The sequence below is a fragment of the Aythya ferina genome (genome assembly GCF_964211825.1).
Source record: "Aythya ferina genome assembly, chromosome: 5".
NCBI lineage: Eukaryota > Metazoa > Chordata > Aves > Anseriformes > Anatidae > Aythya > Aythya ferina.
Window position 1 is genome coordinate 27,137,748 of NC_140301.1, and position 17,925 is coordinate 27,155,672.

Genomic DNA, 17,925 nt, shown 5'->3' on the forward strand with positions numbered 1-17,925 from the left:
TGTTTGTTTGTTTTTGATTGAAAGAACACTGGCTGCTAACTGGAAAAAAATAATAAGTTCTTCCATAAGAAGATTTTATGAAATTTAGACAGTAATACACATAGCTTAGGATGAAGTCCTGTGGACTGGTCCTCACTAACAAGGAACTTCCTGCACTTTCTTAATGAGTTTCTATTACACTTAAACCTATAGCAGATGACAGGCATGATATGTTCATTTCCCATAGAATGAGGGCTCCTTGCTGAGATACAGTACTTTCCCTTCAGTTTTCTTTGCAGGAAAGCTTTGATTTACAGAGAGAAAAGCAGATATGAATAAAACCAACAACAACAAAGTCTGCTAGAATCATATTTTCATGTTTGTATAAGCATGTACCCAATTTTCATTGTTTTTCCAGGAACACCTCAGAAAGTGAAACCTTTCAGAATATTGAAAGTTAAATATTATTTTAGCAAAAAAAAATATTCTTTAATATTCAATACACATGTATATCTCTACCACATTATATTATCCTACTTCACAGTAGGCCATTAAAGAAGATAAATTCACTCAGAGAAATGTCTGTAGCCTTTCATATCTAACCGAAGACTATCAGCAGTGCATGCACAAAAGACTGTCTGCCCACATGTATGTTGCACATGCAACAATGCCTAGATCCCACCAGAAAGGGATGGGGAACTTCCCACGAGTCAGAAAAATAAGACAAGTACATGAAGAATGCAGAGATGTTCTAACAAACAGGTGGTCGCAAAGGGCATAAAAGGGAGATTCTTGGTATGGAGGTGTGTTTAATTTTGACTGCATTTTGTGTTTGGGGAAAAGAACTGATTGTGTTATTTGGCAATCAATTTGTGTAATAACAATTACACTTGCCTTTCATAGTTACTGAAGTACATGTCCAGAAAGTCTCTGTCTACTATCCCTCTTCATGAGCAGAGACCTCAATGATAAGGATATAAGCAAGCCTGAATAAAAACTCTTCACCACAGCCCTGAAACTAAGTACTATGGAAAACAAAATTCATCTTTCTGCAAAAAGGCTGTTCCTAGTCCCCTCACACTAATCTGTTTATACATATTCCATGAAAGAATCTCAAAGTATATAGAAGGCAGTGTTCATAATGTTAGCTTCCTTTCTTCCAGAAGAGCATCCTGCCCACTTCTAGGCTAGAGAGATAGTGTCCTTCTAACTTAAGCTGTTTGGCCCTGAATTTGTGTTCCTTAATGATTATCTTAATTTCCTCCAACAATGTCCTTTCTCCCTTCAAACTTCATGATGTAGGGGGTGGGTCACTCTTTTGTGTGAAGGAGAATGGAGTTAATGCTACTGAGATGAAAATTGTTGGGGTTGAAGAAAGAAAAGAACTCTAAGACAGATGCTAACTTTCTAGGTTGTTTCTGAAAGAAAAGAGGCATAATTGTGACCGTGATTGGTAATATGCTTTCTACTTATGGCTGCTTGGATGTGTTGGCATGCTTTGAACATTTCTAGCAAACACTGCCCAGCGATGCATAGAAATGCACAAACTGGGGATCAGAAAATAAATTCATGCACGAGATGTCCAACTCTGCCAAACTGGCAACCATATGTAACAAAAGATTAGGTATTTATTTGATTTTTCCATTTAAAAAATGTATATGCTTTTAGCTTTTCAGATGCCTAATAAGAGGAAATATTTTAGGTGAAGATTTTCTGGAGAGGGAACAGCCCAATTTCCTAAGTATTTTTTGATACTGGTACGCACTGTGCAACATAACAAAAAATATGCTATGTAATTAGACTACTTAGATCAATGAGGCTGAACTTCCAAAGCTTTTTGGACTTTCAACTTTCTTGGACTCTGTAAACAGGATTACAATGTTTCTGAAAATGAAAGTATCCCATTCTTGTCAGAAATACTGCTGTTGTCACCTCATGAAACTATTTCTAGAAGCCAAAAAAAAAAAGGCAACAACAACAAAAAAAGAAATACTTATGGTTTTCAAGTGAGCTTTTTTGTAAAACTGATTAACAGATGTATCACAGTATGTCATCAATTTGTGTTAATATATTAATTGTAGTATCAATTTTATTATACATTTAATGAAATAAGTGTACTTATGAGAATCATTCTGAAAATACAGATGAAAATACATAAATGATTATACAGCTTCAGCTGAAATACATGAGATGTCAACACCAAAATTACATATCTTTATAATAAAAGTAACACCCTGGTAGCATAGTTAAGAGGCTTTTGGCTTAGTAACCCCATATGTTTGTCAAATAGTTTGACGTAGTTTACAAGAGTATCAGCACTCTGAGCATCTGCTATGTGCTTTACATCCTCCACATTTACAACTTCTGTTTGACTACACATCCGTCTTGTCCTAACAAGTTGAAGTGACTCAAGACAAGATTACAAGTTCTGCTACACACTTTGTACATGCAGACATCCAGGCACACATGCATAAACATTTACAGCCACGGGATTTCTTTTATGTTGACATTTATTGTAGACTCTGATTTACATAACCATCAGCCCTAAGACAGAAGGTTGCAGCTATATACTACTTCATAAATGATCAAGACCTTGATACTCGCCCATAAAGGTAATATGCTTTCTACTTATGGCTGCTTGGATGTGTTGCACCTACATACATGTTGCAGAAGGTTTTCTCCACAGCAGCCCTGTTACACTTCTCTCATTCTGATTGTAACATATTAGGGCAAAAGGACAAATATAGCCTTTCCCTACAATACTTGCACAGAAATAGAGGCTTCTCCTTGACTATTCCTCCTTAGTGCACAGGGTGCAAGAAGGACAACAGAAACAAGGTTTCTTTCTGACAGAGATTAAAGAACAGTGCTAACTGGCAGCAAAGAATGAAGAACTCCTAAATTTGCCAACAGAGGAGTGTAACAACAGGCAAACACCTTCTTGCCTCAGTAGGACAACCACATTTCAGTGATGCAAATCGTATGCTATGTACTACCTAGATAGATTATTAATCATTAATAATTAATGAATAATTAATAAGCAAATACAGGAACACTGTTACTTCATAATTGTCAAGGTCAGTGAGAACAGAGGGTATTTATGACAGCACAGAAGAATATAATAGCATAGAAGCAAATTAGTTTCTGCAAATTCTGTCATCACCTATGACAAAACACATTTCCAGTAACAACCCATTTGATGGTGTCAAATTCCATTTATAAAAATGGAATATGAAAAATAAAGATAACTAGGAAAGTAGCATAGCTACAGTTAAATTTAAATTATGTCAGGGACATGAAACTGGAGGAGGCTTTGGACAATGGCTATAAATAGCACTACAATGAATTTAGAGAGGGGTGAGTAATCAAAGATGGTTTGTTTGCTATTTTAAGATGGCAAACACCATAATACATAGGAGAAAAAGAAAAGAAAGAAAGGTCAGCTCTAGAGAATAAAATGAGATTATATGGAAGACATTGGGAAAGAGAATGGGAACAAATATAGTGGCTGGAGGATAAAACAGACAAAAGACTTCCTTTGTTCAAAAGCAGCTGAGAAGTATGGGAAGCGAGCTGCTTCTCAGTTTTCTTCTACACATTCTGGTAGAAACAAGTAGCAGACCCTTCCTTAATAGTTGAAAACTACATTTTGAGATCAGAAGAATCACATTACATAAATAGAGAATTTAAACATTCTTATCTAGAAAATAAAATTATATTTAAATAAGGTCTCCTTGCAGCTATCATATTCAAGCAATGCTTTTTCTGATCAATGATTTCTCTAATATTTCTGAGAAGCTTTGATGCAAGTTCACAATGTTACTTACTTTTGTATGGATGTTTTTAATGTAACTGGCTCCTTCATCTAGGTATGTATTATATTAATATATTGTCCATACAAAATAGAACCATCATTAAGATTTTAACTGATTAGTATTTTATATAATTTGGTATTAAATATTTACTATATGTACAACATATATTGAATTATATTAAGTTGCAGTGCAATATATTGTTTTCAAATTGTTATTATAAATACTTCTAACAGCTGCTTCATTCTTGTCAATAATACTGTGAAGAACAATCAAGAGACTGGAAATTTATTTTAATCATATGAGTGAAAAAATTACCGTTTATTAATGTTATTTAACTGTGCCCTCTGTGTGTATACTAGCTGTTAAATGAAGAACCTTTAGATTTCACAGTAATATTTTCTTCTAGATGAAAACACTATCACTTTTCATTCCGAAACAATTTTGTAGAATTATGGTGACAATAAATTATTTAAAAACTTGAATAAACAAGATATTTTTGAAGCTTAGTGATAACTTAGCAGGCAACTTTAGCACTTGTTAGTTTCTGAAGGAATAATAAAAAAAACAGTGGTACACCTCAGCCATTAGAAAAGTGGTCTTTTTTTCCTTTATTTGGTGAAATGAAGTATGTATTATGAGAATGCCTTAGTAAAAAAAGACCTACCTGTATGGAGAAATATAAGCTTATAGAGAAACTAGCTCATTACATGGTATTATGTGAACTAAAAGAAAGATGTTTGCTATTTATACATGTATGTAACTGCACAGCACACAGGAAGAGCCCACAAAGGCTAACAATGCATAAAGTAGTCAAAACAAAGCAAGCAAAAAACAACAACTGTAATACCATAGACTATGGACCTGTGTTCAGAAGTTTTAGCAATGAATTTTTGTAAAAACGCTGTGATAGAAAACCGTATTACAGGATTGTACAGTTAACAAATTGTTCTCCAAAAAAATGGAAGGACTTTATCTTTCCCTCTTCTTCCCTTTAAATGACAGAAGTCAGGAACAAATTATTCACCTCATCTGGAATTTGTCTAGTACAGACACAGGGTTAGGTACATTGAATTCAGTCAGTTTCAGAGGAAAAGCTGGCACAAAATTATATACATAATTGTTGTTATCCTTATGCAGGTTCAGCCATAAAACAGTTTGAGAGATTTTCTCCAGCAATAAACAATAATTAATTTTATCCCGTGATTTCCTTCCTCACAGATATGCATTATCCTGTATCACAAAGAAAAGTATCATGCCTTCTGGCTGAGCTCCTGAAGATAATTTTACTTGACAACATCGATACTCATTTTCTGTTTTCATTCTGCACCACCTATACCAATTGCTTAACTTCCTGCAAAGTTCAGCTATTCAGAAAACAGAGTATGTGTAATTTTCATATTCTATGAAAAAACACCTGAATAATTAACAATCATACATTGTGCTTTGCCACCATATTGACTAAATTTGGGAAAAAATAATTGCTATAGATGTATGGACATCTGATGATACTAAATTTAAAATTAAGTAAATTAAATTTAACTTATGGTTTAAAAGAACTTACTGAAAGTAAGTAGACTTTTTTTTTAAGTAGGTACAACCATCTCAGTCATGCTAAGAGGTAACGTGTGTGTACACAATTATGTGCCATTGTAATATATATTTTAAATATATTTGAATTTATATATTTAACAAAAACACTAAAACAAGCATCTGTGGCTAGTTTTTGGCAGGAAGGAATGAGCCTCCAGGGTGAGACATTTGAATTAAAACATCCCTATAACCCAGCAAAGGTGAAATTGTGTTACTTAACAGATTGCTTGGACATATATTTAAACCTACTATCTTCTATAAAGAAATTCAGCACATCACCAAACATGCTACTAGATCACAAATGGCCAACTAGTGGAAGCCTCAATTGAAAAATAACTACATTTATTATTCTTTCCATATAAAATTCTTTTCGTTAATGCTCAGCAACACGCATTTGGCAGCTGAACATTTTTTTTTTGAAGCAGCAGTTAACAATGCAATTCACCAAACAAAGATAAGCTCAATGGTTTCCAGGAAACTGAAAGATGAAAGAATGTGCAAAGAGTCAGCCATGGTTTCAAATGAAGAACAAGTGAACTAAGGTCAAACTAAAACCTAAAAGAAATTCAACAAGGGCCCAGAAACCACGGTACAGATACATTTCAGTTGGATTGAAATTTCACAATACATTTCAACATGAATGCATACAATACATTCTTTGGTATATTAATTCACTGGAGACAATTTTTTCAAAGTAAAGGAGGACCTCAGATTGCAAAACCCCTAGTTCCTTTACTTAGGAGTCTAACAGTTCAGCAGATTTTCTGTTGTTTTTTTTTTGTTTGTTTGTTTGTTTTGTTTTGTTTTGTTTTTGGTATTGATCATAAAGTATATTAATGTCTTATTTTCCAGCCTTGTTTTGTGGTCTTGGTCCCAGACTCAGCTGAAACCATGAAGTCTAACAGCATACATGAGGTAAGGTGTTGTGGAGGCATCCATAAATGTTATAATTTCAGAAGCCAGTGCCTACTAAATAGCCTCCTTCAGAAATATTACAAATGTATTCTTCCCTCATGAAGAGAGGGTCAGACTACAACTACAGTTGTACAAATCCATTTGAACAATTTCTTCATATTGCGGTAGTGAAAGAAACACAGCATTCTCTCCCCCAGCAAAACCAAAACTTTGTGAAGTTAACTTTATACCTACTGCAAGTTACTACCTAATACATACAGCTAAATTCAGCTAGTTAATCTATCCATTATTTCCACATAGGAAACAAAAATAATAACAATTATTATCTGATTTTTTTTTTTAATAAATTGTTAAAAGATCTCTCTCAGACATTTGTAAAATATTCTATTTTAAAAGTACAAAGTCCAATACAACCACGGATTCATAAATAACATTCCTAACTTCTGACAAATCACCTCCTTCACTCTGAGCAGAGAATTTATTTCTAGTTTTACACAGAGAATTACAGTAGTTTAGGAAAGAGTAAAGAAGATCTTTAAATACAACATGAATTTTAACACAATTGAATTGGCTAAGCTAGAAAAATAGCAATGTTAGAAGCTGTACACCTGGTATCATGCCAAAAATGAGACAAAATCTCTTACAGCCTGTATTTTACACCATAGAAATGACGTTTTCACCAGTATAACATTCCATAGACCCATGCCCAGGCATTCCTCCGCTGACATACAGTGAAGAGTGCCACCTATTGAACCTCAAACAGTATTTCCTAAAATACTGACATTTTTTCAGGAAACGTAACATCTACAAACACCCTCCTCACCCCAAACGTTCAAATTAGATTTCTGTCAGAGTTTCTAGGCAGAGACCACTCTTGCAGCTAATGTTGTTAGGACATGAAACTAAAAAATAAGTATTTTCTGGAAGCTGTGCTTCATTCACCCTCTGAAAAGTGTAAATTTTCTATGTATTTGACTGCTAGAACGAAAAATCTACTTTCATTTACAGTTGAATACTTCTTTATCTACTCTGGCAAGCACAATATCTCACAGAAGACCTTATACACAAATTTTTCATATCCATATGCTATGCTATATTTTTCATATCTCACAGCTATTCTACATAGCCAGAACTGATAGCAATACACGTTAGGTCCCCTTAAGCCATACTAGGTGCTTCATAGCGTGCAGCAAAGCTAGCCTGGCCATGAGTTACATTGGTACAGACGAACTTTGTATTTTTTAACACTGTAAATAAATATTACAGACTTTCAATTTAGACTTCTAAATGCCCACATGCTCTGTCCAAGGATAAATGTCCAGTATGTTACAAATGTTTGCCTGTAGGCTGATACCAAAAAATACTGTTATCAAGTCTCAGAACATTGATATTCAAAATACTTGAATAAGTCAGCAGCCCACCGCATTTCCCAGGCATGTGGTAGACCAGCACAGAGTTCCCAGACGCACTTCCTCAGATTGTGTTTGTCTCATTAACAAGGTCAGTAGTGACAAAAGGTGATATAAAGGTCAATGAACAGGAAATGATGATAGTATACAGACTTATTTTATCTGCTTACCCATTAACCTATTCAATATACTGAAGTTCCACAGAATTCCTCTAGTTATTTGCCTCCCACGTTTTAACTAACACTTGCATAGCAGACAGAGCAGTGTATTAAAAGGAAGTTTTGGTGCTTTGAGCAGATAAGAGATATGCTGACTTACTGTAAATTTCACACACATGAGCAAACCATCTGTAAACCAAGACTGCCTCCTTGTCCTAAGTCTTGTTCCCATACTCTGTAAATACACAAAATGAACTGATGCCAGGAATGCATGCTAATTGACCACTGTTTTTTCTTCAATGCAAAGACTAGTAGGGAATAGTATTTATCCTAGCTGATCTGCAGAAGGTAAGCCCACTACTGAAATAAGGACCTCCAGAAGTCACAGATGGACTACAGGGATTTTTGTTCTACATGCAAGAAATTGATTTATACAATATGCAGTCATTAAAAACTTACTGATTTTCTTTCAATCCACTGATAAAGATTACTACCTGAGAAACGTGCAGACATTCTTGATCCTTTCCCTTGTAGGAGCAGAAAAATCAATAGGTTGGCGGCTGTCAGGAGATCTCCAGTCCAACCTCTTGCTCCAAGCAAGGTCAGCAATGAGATCAGACGTAATGGTTTATGACTTTGTCTAGGCAGGTCCACAAAATTTCTAAGGATGGAGATTTCACAGTCTCTTCATGCAACCTGCTTCCCATTCTTAATGAACTCAGAGCTATTTTTTTCCCTTTAAATCCTTTTGAATTGGAAACTCCCCATTTCAATTTATGAGCAATATCTCATTCTCCCACAACATGTATCAGTAAAGATACTACAGCTCTGTCCTGGATGTGATACTCTAGGCAGAGTCTCATGAGTACTAAGTAAAGGGAAGTAATTATTTCCCTTAATCTTCTGACTATGCTCATGTTGCCATAGCCACATAGGCTGTTACCCTTCATCCCTGCAATGAACTCTGCTGGCTCATGCTGTCCTAAGGTCCACAACTACACCAGGTCCTTTTCAACAGTGCTGCTCTCTAGCCAGTCAGACCCCAGCTCAGACTTTTAGAGGGAAAGGTTCCTCTGCAGTGTAGAACCCTGCATTTGTCCTTGATGAATGTCTTAAAGTTCCTGTAAACCCTCTCCTCCAGTCTAAATCCTGCTGAGTGTCAGTCCTGCCCTCAGCTTATCAAGTAGATCTAGTCATTTCATCATAGAAAGCAATCAGGTTCATCAGGTATGACTTACTCTTGATAAATCACAGAATGGCCAAGGTTGGCCATCCTAGATCTGGAGTTCATTTAATCCAGCCCCCTGTCAAGCAGAGCCACCTAGAGCACATTGCACAGGATGGCATCCAAGTGGGTTTAGAGTATCTCCAGAAAAGGAGAATCCACAGCCTTTCTGGGCAACCTGTTCCAGTGCCCAGTCACCCACACAGAATGAGGTGTGTTCTCATATTCAGATAGGACTTCAAATGTTCACCCGTGCTCACTGTCCCCAGTCACCACCTGCCTCATTTGCACAGCTCTTTCATCTCAATTAACCATAATGATACCTCTTGCTAACGTAGCAAAAGAGTTTGTAGTAAAAATTTGCTTTATCATATTACCCATGAAAGTTTTCACCTCAAGTCAGTTTCTCATACACTGCTGAATTAGTTTGTCTTCCCCACATAGCACTTTCTATGGAAAAACAAAAGCCTTCCAATCTCAAAGCAGAAACATAACACTAAACATGTTCAAATCTTAAAAATATGCATATATACCCAGTTTTTGACTGCTAGTCACTGATTGCTCACTAATGCACTAATGTACTTTTGAGCCCTCAGCAGTTTCATTGGATCTTATGTGAGTAAGACAAGCCTTCAAAGTTCTGTTCAAAGTTATTAAAAAAAAAAAAAAAAAAAAAAGATTTAGAGATTTTCTTTCTGTGTTCTTCAAAAGATCTATGCGGGATTCAACATATAAACAAATGCCAACATGAGCTTTCAGACCAAATGACAACTGTACCATCTTAGGACTCTTCTTTTTAATTCATCTGCTTTAGAATGTTTTGTTTATTTTCTCCCTAATCCTCCTCTGTATAGATTGTTTTATAGCTCTTTAGGATTAAACAGCACAGATTAAACAGTACATTTACAATGCATATGTCAAAAAGGATTTAAAAGAATTCTTGAAGTCCTTGAGGTTCCCCTGCCACCATTTTTTTAAGTTATATTTCCTTATTGTAACTTGAGAGTAATGTAATAAATTATACTCACTGAAAAAGAAAAGAATAGTAATCTTCTACTTGAGAGAGGTACATAGTTCTGCAAGTTCAGACTTGTTAGTCCTGACTCTATGACTTAGGAATAAACAATTTCTGCCTACTAGGATAATAATAGGATCCTCTTAGATTTTAAGTTGCCTTCTCTCTACCCACTTTTGAGTAAAAGTAGCAATAAGAACGCAATGTGATGTACTTTTTCTAATTATGTAATGATTTTTTACTACCATCTAACTTACATGTTAATTTTTTAATTGCCCTCGTCTCTATGACATTCGTGCATCAAATGAAAATTAAGTACAGAAATATGCTAAATGAATTCAGCAGAACTAAACCACACAATAACTTAGTACACACAGCATTCCCACTAGACCTGGTCATCCAAAGAACGCTGATTTATATGAACCATAAAAAATGCTTTACAGATGTATTTACACATGATTGTTTATAAATGGTATCCCCCTCTGGGGAAGAGAGAAGAGCAATTTTTTTTCACTTTGAAAGACACAATGTTAATCAAAAAGATGCATTGCAACTGAAAAATACCTCCCAGATTAAGAAAGCTTACTTGAGACTTTTGCTTGTATATTTCTTAAGGAACTCCTTCAGGAATAACAAAAGGTTGCAGAACGGGATTTTGTTGTAAAGACAAATGAAATTATAAACTCTGAAGTTTTCAAATTGAGGAAAAACAAATGAAAAATAGGAGACTTACAAAATTTCTCTGTAGAGATTTCAGTTGATGATCTATCTCTTTCAGACGGTTTTGTTGATCACGATGTTCCTTATTGTCTCGTAGAACCTTCTCACCTGGAACTGCTTCTAGGGTTCTGTTTGCATAAACCAGAGACTCCTGATGAAAGAAAGATTAGGCAGAAATTAAACACATGACTTTGTATTGCTTCACAGCCAGAAGAGTGTTCCATTGACATGTTTCCATCAGGAAAACATGTAAATCTTTAGAATAACTAGTGAGCAAGGGTTTGAAAAACTTGCTCCTATCAATGATACAGGGAACAGAATCAGGACATCACTGACAACTCAGAAGAGAGCAGAAGAATCAGAACTGAAGTGTAGGCTTTATTTACTAGACATCACGGTAAATAAGAAGAAACCCTCTCTCACAGTTCAAGTGTGAGTTAGCTGTGCAATCGTTATTAAACAGTTCTCATACCCTGAAGTAGCTTTGGATCAGATTCTGAAATTTATATCAGTGCTGAATATTTTCAAGCTTCAATATAGTCTCATTACATGCAAGAACGGAAAGTAATTTAGATAATTACGAATGACATTAAGGTCATTGAGACATTTAGATCATTAAGAATGGCAAATATTGGCAAAACAGCAAAGCTATGTTTTATTTTGAAAAAATCAGGACTTTCTGTTGCAAGCCAAGGATCCTATATAAGAATCCAAGTAAACCAATAAGGGAGAGGAAAAAAAACAAAAACCTGTTGGTCAATTCAACCCAAAGGAACATGAGCAAGCATTTAAGAAAAACATGCTCTTTTCATTCTTATTTTCAGAAGCAGCTCAAGTTATCTTAATAAACACATGCAAGCAGAACAATTTCAGTTACCTTGTCTTAACCGGAAAGGAGAATAATCTTTACAATTTCTCAACTACAAGGTTGAAAAAACTGTAAGCATTACAAAACGTTTTTTCTGAACATCAGACAAATCTATGAGCTCTGAAATCTAAACCATTATATGCCTGAAAATAAGCTTATTTTAAACACAGTACAGATATTTGAATATGTATCAGCAGTAGTTGGCTGTGCCACAGTCCCAGCAATTTTTTCCCGTAACTGACAAAGGTATAAGCAGCAGCATCTGTTAATGACTGGAATGTCTCAAAACTGGACTCAAATTTAATGTGAAGACTGCCTAAAGCCAAAATTGTTAATATTGAGTGTCTAAAACTTGGCTTCTAGATACAAAGGGAGTTTATTAGTTAAATATAATGCCCAATAGCAATAAAACTGCATGAGTTACATCTACATAGAACACACACACACAAAAAATGACTTATTTAAACTTGTGTTTATTAATACATGAAACAAGGATAGGAGCTTTACATCTGTGATATAAATACAGATTTGGCAAATGAGTCCAAAGTATAACTGACTCTCCCTCTAATAAGATGATTTGCATGGTTTTGTGTTCCCAGGGATTTTAATTCAAATTAAATCTTCCATGGAATCCTGGGGGAGAAAAGGGTATGAGCAGTATCATAGAGCAGTAGCATATTTCACTTTTTCATTGTAAAAAAATTATAGTTATTTCTGCAATTACATTCCTAAATCCAATCTTTTGATCTGTGCATATATAGAGGCATTGTCATCCATATGGAGCACTAACTGCTTGGATTAGAGTTGCAGTTATCATTTGGTTTAAAAAACAATGTTATGAACACAATTACGAATATGCAATTAGTGGTACTGAGAAATCACTAAATATTTTAGTGATTTAATTCTTTTTTTCATTGCACACGTTGTATGCAAGGATTCCTGGTTGACATTTTTATATGAACTCAGTCTTCAATCAAGAAGAGAGCTCAAACTGCAAACAGCATCTCTGAAAATATTGCTACAGTACCAGCTTGATCTTAAAAGTTAACAGTGAGTGGAGTCAAAATCAGAAAAGTAGTACCTTCAAATTATTATCTTCCCCACACAATTTCCTGAAGCCAGCCTTATGCAGATCTCTGTCCTAGTCCATGTCAAATTTAGAGAGAAACAGCTCAGCTTCTGCGTGTACTTGTGAGCAAGCTCTTCAGACTTTAGGAAAACTGTGTATTGTGATGCATTTTTCCTTTTATCCCACTGGATATGATTTTAAGCCTATTTGTTTCTCAAGTAAGTCAACACTGTTCTATCAAAAGAAATTCCTAACTGAGCCTGATGACTTCACTCTCCACAAATTTTTCTTTAGTATTGATCTCTGCAATGATATCTAGACAATTCTTATCAGAGAGTGGTAGATAAAAAACTTAAGCTATGAACATTTCCTAGAAAATGGGAGAAAAAAGTATTTGTTTCAACATTTTACCTACACAAACATCCATGACTGATATAATTCTATTTAGCTCCAAGATTGCAAAATGAAATTTCTGTTAATTTCTATATATCTCTGAGAAGAAAAGTCACATGAATTTCAAATCCTAGCCCATAAACCATCATGCTAAGTAGTGGAAAAACATGAAGCTAGAAAGCCTTGCACTATTTTCCTATTTTTTTTTCTAGAGTTCAGAATTTTAAAAAACAAATGAACAAAAAAAATATAGAAAATAGTTGAATAAAACACAACATTAATAAACTACTCCTTTCCCTGTATTCTTGGGAATACCTGCCAGCTGTAGTTACAGCACATCAGCTGATATCTGACCACTATGGAGATTAAACTTCTGCTTTCACAGAAGTGGTTCTTACAGTCTCATTTATCTCATCCCTGAACAGTAACTGATCAGAATTCACACTATATGAGCAAAGTTAAGACAAATTTTCTCCACATACTCATTTTATAACATTTTTCTCAAGATATCTGCATGAAGGGAAGTATTATATCACAGAAAATATTTTATTGTCCATGTTTCAATTGTTTTGAAACATTTTATGTTTTTCATCATTAGTAATTAAAAATGATTTAAAAAAAAGGGTAAAAAAAATAAAATTATTACTCACACAAGGGAGGGTGTAAGTACTTAGTGACAGTCAAAGCTGTAATGACCATAATACAAGTGGAGATACCCAGTATTTGAAGTGGCTAAATTTGTTTTGCATTTTCTTTGCTCCAAGACTTTAAATATTAAAAACAAATACAAACCAAAAAGCCACCTCCTGAAAGATAGTGATGCCCTACAATCTTCTTAAGCCATAAAATAGACTGATCAGTTTATTTACCTGCATCTAACTTTGCCTTGAGGTAGAGATATCTGTCAAAATTATCTGTTATAATGAAGCAGATGCATAGAGTATAGGCTATAACAGTTCATTAATGAAAATATCAGCATGTCTTCAGAATCTGTCATCCCTTTGAGTAATCATTTAGTTTTCAACTGTTAACTGTTTTGTGCTATATTTGAAAATTTGAATTATTTTTATGATAAAAAGAAGCCAAACAGGTATGAAAGAATTCATTAAGGTAATAAATAATATTAAAGTAATTATCTTAATAAGATAATCAAGCAGACAGATGTTATTGCTTCCTTAATCAGAGTCTCCACTGCTCTTTATTTTCAGGTAGTTTTGCAGTTGTTCAAGTTGGTAACTGTACTCATCTGTAACTGTACTCAGTCCTAGCACTTTACATTTTTCATCCTACCGTTTTCCTGTTTCTTCCAGGATTATATTCAATTTAATTTGTTCTTCCCCAAAAATATTGAGTAAGACAAAAGCATTTTAAAAATATTTAATTAAGTTGGCACCAAAACAAAGAAATGTTTCAGAGAGAAATTAAGTTCTGATGAGAAACATTTCCATGTAAAATAGAACATTAGTCATGGAAAAGCATTCTGAATCCAGCTGGACTGATTGCACAAAAAACGAATCTGTATGCTTCTCTTTAGCAGCTCAGCTATGGTACTGTACAATAATTAAATCCAGTTGTTAAAGATTTCTGGGCTGGAGCATAGTTCCTATATCCTGCCAATGTATTTGTAAGTGGCAGGAAGCTTCTCTCCTATTGAGCCAGTGGTGATTAAGCGTTTGCTCTTTGAAAGTTATATCTAATGAAATTCTTCAAAAGACAAGAATGTACATCTTTAAGATATGCAACTCTAAGTTAATTTCATTTTAATTACTTCTAAAATTCTAAACAAAACCCAAGCAGATGTTTATACACCAACAATTTTTCCAATGTTCCCCATCACTAATGCATTATACTCTACTTAACCACAGCAGATGAAATCCACATATCATAGAAGTTAGAAAGAATTTCAGCATTGCCTTTTAGAAGAGTGGTGCCACTGAGTGATGCCTCTTCTTCAAAAGAAAAGGCACCCACTTTCCAAATCAGACTTCTGTCCTGTAACAATTATCAGCACTGATATCTACCTTATTTCCTCACTTAGTTGCTGTGATCAACTGAAGCAACAATTGAAAAACTTGTCATGAAACACTTGAAATTAGCCCTAAAAAGGGGGGCAGAAAACCAGAACTCTTACTGCCTTTGTCTTGTACATGGCATTCATGTTCACTTATCACAAAGTGATATCATCTTTCAGCAAAGGCATCGCTCGATTCCTTAAGATCCTTTCTCCGTTTTTGTGTAGGCCTGGTCAGTCAGTTACCTCCATTTCAGATTGTTCATTTGTTTTGTTTTCTTTCTTACATGCAGTAAGTAGCACCTAACCTTTCTGAAGCTATTACTTTTCTAAAAACATTTCTATAACCCATCATAAATACTTTGCAACATCTGCCAGTCTGATGCCATTCACAAATTTAATCAAAACTGTTTCGTTAACCAACTCATTCTAGAAGATACTAGCACCATAGCTGGGACATACATGTACCTAGAGCAGGTTGCAACAGGACTAGAAGAGGAGTAGAAGAACAGGGGAGAAAAATATAAAGTATCAGCTAAACCAGACAAGCTAGTCTGAATTAACAACAACAACCACCAAAAAAAAAGAGAGAGAGAGAGAGAGAAAATGAGTTTCTACTGCATTAGAAACGTTGTAAAAGAACTGAAAAAGGAAAAAACATGGGAGTTAAACTTGTTTGGATGTTAGGGAGAGTTCTGAAAACTACTATCTGAAAAATAAAACTATCTGGACCAAAAAGCTTAAGATTCACAGATAAAAGGAACCAATGCGGAGTAAAATTGAGAAAGCAAAGGAAAGTGAATGTGAAACCAGAGTCGGGACACCTGAGGAAAACAAGATGAAAGAACTGTGATCACAACAGAACCTTGCTTTCTAGGGGCTGCACAGATCCAGCATCCATGTCTTGCCCTTCCTCTAGTCAGTACATATACATGCCATTCACTGGTATAGCATCTAATTTTTCCCGGAGTTAGATCAACCTCCACGCCATCGGTTACTGTTATCTCAAGTATTGCTTTCAAGTAGAGTTTCTGAACCTGCTTCAGGCACTTACATAGGTTTCCAGATGGCAGAACAACAAAAGTGTATGCTTCCCACTTTGTTCATCAACTCCCCTTGCCTCCAGCACCACCAAGAAACATGGATAATTAAGGATGAAAATCAAAGCCTTAATCAAGTATTAGGCAATGCCAGAACTAGGAGTGCATCTCTAACTTTTAATCACTCTGTGTATCAGTTCTCACTTAACTATCCCAGTGCTCCCCAACTCTTTCAAGATTTCAGGCTTTTCCACTTACACAGTACTGCTGTCATCACGGAAGCAACTGGAAAGTCTAAAGTATTCCTAGGAAAGTACACAAGGATCAGATCTTGAAGAAAACATTTATCTCCTCATCTTTAGTGCCTGACTGTTTCTTTGATAAGCTTATTATAACATTGGAAAAACTTGAAATAACTTTTATTGTTTGGCAGTTTCATATGCCCAGTGAAGATTGTGTGTGAAAAGCAGTGGTAAAAGTATGTTTGCATATATGTATATGCAGATGTAGCAATGTATTCACTTCTTAGAATTCTTCTATTTTAAGTTTTCTTCTATTCTGTTTTAGTTTTAAAATTAGCCACAAAGACCAAGCATATAAGAAGACTGAGAGAGCATGCAGAACAATACAATAACTTGCTCTGCCACATTGAGAATGTCAGCTGACCTTACCCTATCTGTATCATTTGCTCTTCTACAAAAATTTGTCAATTCACCCTGCAAAATAAATCATTGACTATGGGGCTGCCCTGTATTTAGCAGGCAGAGCTTCTCCAAAACAAGTATAAAAATTGTAAATTATTCTCCCTATATGTTCACTACAACAACTAACCCCACCAACCTCCCAGCAACAGCAAAAATAAATCTCAGAGTATGAGACAAGAAAACTTGAACATCCATTTTTTCTCCTCCAATCAAACTACTTAAATTTTTCAAGCAGCCAGAAGCACATTAAGTATGTCACAGAACAACTGCAAATACATTAAATCTGAAGAGTAAATCCAAAATGTAATGTTGCAACAGTCATAGCCTAAAGACGGAGCTGAAGAATAGGAGGCGATTTCATTGAGCAAAATGATGTGCGTTTTGATAGCTCAAAGACATTTCAAACCTAAGCACAACGTGAGAGTTGTGATGAAATTACATGGAGGTGTCCTAGCTACAAATACCAATGAAGTTTGAAGAGTACAGAAAGAGACCAAAGCAGAGATGAAGACACTCCGATATAGGTCCTGCTAGAGGAAACATAAATAGTATAGAAACTAAAAAGAAATCACTACATCTTTAAAATAATTTATACAAACCAGACAATTTAACCATCTAGATCGCACTGAGATTAGTAGTGAATGGCTTCAAGACCAGACAAAAATGCCATGCTCAAGGGGAGAGTTAACATGATGATGGACATGGAAAAAAGCAAGATTTACAACTGGCACAAAGAAAGGTCAGGACTGCAGCAACCTGGATCTGGAGAACACTTTTTTTCCTGAATCTATACTTTTTTTAGAATACCATAGCAATTTTAACTGGTTAGGTCTTCCATGAAGTTTGTGGCAAGTTATTTTTCTGTTTCATTTTTGCAGGACTTTAAAAATCTTCCTTTTTCAGATGTACTGAGAACTTAACCCAGTACAAACAACAGAAGCCTAGTCTCATTTGGGAAGCCCCCTTATACTGTATGAAACCAGTGTAATTCCCTAAACATTACATTTATATTTA

General features: G+C 35.0%; 1 protein-coding gene across 6 annotated transcripts in view; it reads right to left on the minus strand.

The window, feature by feature from the left end:
- Positions 1 to 17,925, minus strand: part of FSIP1 (fibrous sheath interacting protein 1) — a gene marked incomplete at its 3' end in the record, with an annotated part of 82,356 nt that overhangs the window by 45,031 nt on the left and 19,400 nt on the right. For 5 of the 6 annotated variants that reach the window (XM_084520022.1, XM_084520024.1, XM_084520025.1 and 2 more), the window contains 2 exons: positions 10,840 to 10,977; positions 8,027 to 8,101 (listed from right to left, as the gene is read on the minus strand). In XM_084520022.1, coding sequence (XP_084376148.1) covers positions 8,027 to 8,101; positions 10,840 to 10,977 — 213 coding nt within the window. The remainder of the gene's footprint in view (positions 1 to 8,026; positions 8,102 to 10,839; positions 10,978 to 17,925) is intronic. The other variant, XM_084520023.1, reaches the window with a different exon arrangement.